This window comes from Primulina huaijiensis, chromosome 9 (assembly GCF_012295235.1).
Source record: "Primulina huaijiensis isolate GDHJ02 chromosome 9, ASM1229523v2, whole genome shotgun sequence".
Taxonomy (NCBI): domain Eukaryota; kingdom Viridiplantae; phylum Streptophyta; class Magnoliopsida; order Lamiales; family Gesneriaceae; genus Primulina; species Primulina huaijiensis.
The window spans coordinates 21615441-21619197 of NC_133314.1; the positions used below are offsets into that span (position 1 = coordinate 21615441).

General features: G+C 34.6%; 2 protein-coding genes across 2 annotated transcripts; both read right to left on the reverse strand.

Annotated features, from left to right (window-relative positions):
* Positions 1 to 841: 841 nt before the first annotated feature.
* On the reverse strand, positions 842 to 1300 carry LOC140983968 (2S seed storage protein 1-like). The gene has a single exon (XM_073451116.1). The coding sequence runs from the start codon at positions 1298 to 1300 to the stop codon at positions 842 to 844; it is 459 nt and encodes a 152-aa protein (XP_073307217.1).
* Positions 1301 to 1750: 450 nt separating this feature from the next.
* Positions 1751 to 3396, reverse strand: LOC140984133 (protein LHCP TRANSLOCATION DEFECT-like). Its single transcript, XM_073451360.1, has 2 exons — positions 3030 to 3396; positions 1751 to 2189 (listed from the first exon to the last, which is right to left on the reverse strand). Exons 1-2 carry the CDS (start codon positions 3315 to 3317, stop codon positions 1932 to 1934), a joined length of 546 nt encoding a protein of 181 aa, XP_073307461.1. The 5' UTR covers positions 3318 to 3396; the 3' UTR covers positions 1751 to 1931.
* Between the last annotated feature and the right edge of the window lie 361 nt (positions 3397 to 3757).

Below are 3757 nucleotides of genomic sequence, written 5' to 3' on the forward strand. Positions count from 1 at the left end.
TTAGATTTCACAATATTTTTATTTAATTCAAAACATTGATGTTTTTACGACATATTTGCGTGCAAATGATATCAAGGTTGGTACCATATTTGGTGTGAAGTTTTGGATTTGCATGAAGATCTCAAATTTGGTGTACATGAGATCTCATATTCAAGATTCAAACCATTTGCTCAAAAAAGACTATTATTATTACAAAAAATTTTATAAGATGATTTTATGAGTCAATTTTTTATTTGAATCACTTATAAAAAAAACTTATTTTTTATATAAAATTTAATGATACAAATAATATTTTATTGAAATCACTCATGAAAAATATTATATAAATTTATATAAAAAAATATTACTTATTATACCATATTTTTTATATAAAATTTAATGATACAAATAATATTTTATTGAAATCACTCATGAAAAATATTATATAAATTTATATAAAAAAATATTACTTATTATACCATATTTTTTATATAAAATTTAATGATACAAATAATATTTTATTGAAATCACTCATGAAAAATATTATATAAATTTATATAAAAAAATATTACTTATTATACCATATTTTTTATATAAAATTTAATGATACAAATAATATTTTATTGAAATCACTCATGAAAAATATTATATAAATTTATATAAAAAAATATTACTTATTATACCNACTGTACAATGTAAAAATTACACACACGATGGTATGCATAAATTCTACTTAATTATTGCATGCATGCGGACCACCTGCCTAAAATCAGCAAACCAAATTAATGGCTGCACACAATTCGCGGGAGACGGGCACAACTTTATTCTCGAGGCATGAGGGCTGCGTGGGCTATCGAGTACTTCAGGCAGCATTCAGGCGGCATTGCTCGCGCATTTGCATTCCGCACATTTGTGGAAGATTCTCCACCATTTCCCTCATCTCTTGCATTTCACCCCTTCTGGATCCCTGCTCCCGTTGTTGCTCCCTCCACATCATTTTCATGGCCTCGCACCTGCATGGAGAGCTGATCTGCTCCAGCTGCTGGCAGCACTGCTGGAGGTGCTCTCCTTGGCCCCGCATTGGATTGCTCACAGCGCTCCTCAGGAAGGAGGCATCCAAGAACCGTCCTCCCATTTTCTGCATCCACATCTGGCAGTGGCTCATCTTCTGTTGTTGTTCGTATTCCTGCATGCAGGATTCGCCCCTACGTGGGTTCTCCTCGTCAACCATTGTGGTGGTCACCACCGTGGTGTAGGTGGTAGCGCTGGCCACGGCAAGAAGAGCAGCGAAGAGAGCCGCGAAAGCGATTACTTTAGCCATGATATTTGCAGATCGATATACACTGAATACCGAATTGAGCTTGGTGGGAGGAAATAGAAGGGGATGATGATGGTATTTGTAGTGGAGTGAAGCGTTTGCATGGCGAGAACGTGGAATATGATTCACATGCAAACCGGAGAGGTGGCATCACCATTGGAAACGAGCTTCCACCTGTGTAAATTCATGCAAATGCATGCCTGAGAACTTGGTTTTTGACATTATACAAATTAGCATTGCCCATAATTATTTGGCATATCTGATCACTATAAAATAAATTTTAAAACGTTATGATAATAAAATGTATATTTAGTTCATAATCGCTTTGTTGGTTAATAAAATCATTATTAAACGTTAGTTATTACATCGATTTAAACCAAAAAAAATCAAAGGGAAACAATCATATCAAAAAATATATATATATATATAATTAAAAACATTATTAATGGACTGTCCACAAAGATACTCAGTGAGAAACGAAAATTAAAAGCCCTCAAACTTATCTAAGTATAGCTAGAGAACTGATCGATCACAAGTTAAATTTATACAGCCACCACCGAATAGATCTGGGGAACAAATACAACGTGATCACAGGATAAAATATTTCAGGACAGATCTTGCGCTTCAAGAATCATCAAGCTTTTTGCACAGAAAATCCAAGAATAAATTCCTTGATTTCATTGCTGGCTGCTCTATCCAATGCAGTCCGACCCTGTGCATCCTTGATGGTGTAATTAGCTCCAGCTCGCATCAACTCTTCGATCTTCGGTTTATCACCCTCTGAAGCAGCCATCAATAACAAAATATCGACAGGGTGGATTTTCTGGTTCAATAGAGCCTCCATTTTATCGTATGAACCCTCCACAGCTAACATGCCCATATAGTTGAAGTACTGCTCAAAAGTTCAAATTGTCATAGAAACCACGGTCTTTAAGAAGATTAAAACTATTAATTAGAATATCAAGCTGAGGAGATACACTTGACTCTATCAATGCAGCATCAACTTCAAATTTTATACTGGATAGGCTTCAACGACAGATTTCACTGCCTCGTTTTCAATCATAGCACACACAGTCCTCACCTTCAAAATTACTATTGCACTATACAAACCAAAGCATCTAAATTTGTTATCAATGATACTATGGCATTATCCAAACAATCCAAGCTTGCCCATCTTGTAGGTTAAATTCGAACTACACTGCAGCTTCAACCTTGAAATGGATATCTAATTGGTGTATCCAGTAAATATTCGATCAATCAAAAACTAACTTCTACGGTTCCAGTAATCCTTTTATCATTGTTCAATACATTTCAAGTGAAAGTGATGTATGGTATTCCAGTACTGACTTAATAAGATCACCGTAACTAATACGTTCGCAAGCTTTTCCTAAGAAAATCAAGGCTAAACAGAGGATTAATTTTCTGTGGAATTTTTCTAAAACTAAAATCTTTGCCCCCAAAATCCACCTCAGAATTGCGAGGTTCATCAACTACACCACAGCATTCAACTTGCACTTTCGGTGCTCAAAAAGTTTTTGCATCTGGGAAATAATCAGCCATTAAGTGTCAAAGATTAGGAAGTAATCGATACTTACCTTTTCACATTCTGTTTTCCCAATCTAACGAACAAAACTTTGCCGTAAACTCAGCAATAGAACACAAAAAAGCGCAGGAAAAATTTGCCAACAGTTAAGGCGTTAAAAAGAACAAAATCAGTAGAGATATACTACACCTGTTCAACATCGTCGCGGTCGAAATCATCGCGGGACTGACTACCATAAATGCCGGCACCTTCAGCATCGACTCCATTCTTCCCGAACTTGAACCAGCAGGTGGTTCTCGAACCGCAGCTGGGACCCAATTTTCTTGTGCTTCTGCACCATCCAATACCATTTGCACAACCCAGAAATGGACAACTCCGCTGCGGGAGAGGTACAACAGCAGACCCACTTGAATAAGAAGAACCTATAGGTTTAGAGGAGAATTTGGGTGGCAGAGAAAGTGGAAATGTTGACGCCATTGGCGATGGTTTCAGATTCTCACCGACTCCGGAAACCAACGGGTCTTATCGTCTATGACTGTAGGATTGAATTTGTCGTGAAATCTATACTTTATCCATACTTCTATATTATCTAATCTAATCTAATACTATTATAAATATATGAGTTTCTATATTATCTAATCTAATCTAATACTATTATAAAAATATGAGTTTGAAATGTGAGCTTACTATTTTATCCTTTTATTTGTTTTACAATTTATCATGTTCATGAGTTTATTTAAGTCATTTTCTATGTTGATTTAATTCTAATATTATAATAAATATAAATCTAATACTATTATAAAATATATGAGTTTGAAATGTGAGCTTACTATTTTATCCTTTTATTTGTTTTACAATTTATCATGTTCATGAGGTTATTTAAGTCATTTTCTATGTTGATTTAATTCTAATATTAT

Bases quoted from the DNA above. Each gene is read 5' to 3' on its own strand.
- LOC140983968 (XM_073451116.1), bottom strand. From the start codon at position 1,300: ATGGCTAAAGTAATCGCTTTCGCGGCTCTCTTCGCTGCTCTTCTTGCC.
- LOC140984133 (XM_073451360.1), bottom strand. From the start codon at position 3,317: ATGGCGTCAACATTTCCACTTTCTCTGCCACCCAAATTCTCCTCTAAA. The intron at 2,190-3,029 runs GTGTAGTATATC...ACTTTTGAGCAG, and splicing joins ACCGCGACGATGTTGAACAG to TACTTCAACTATATGGGCAT.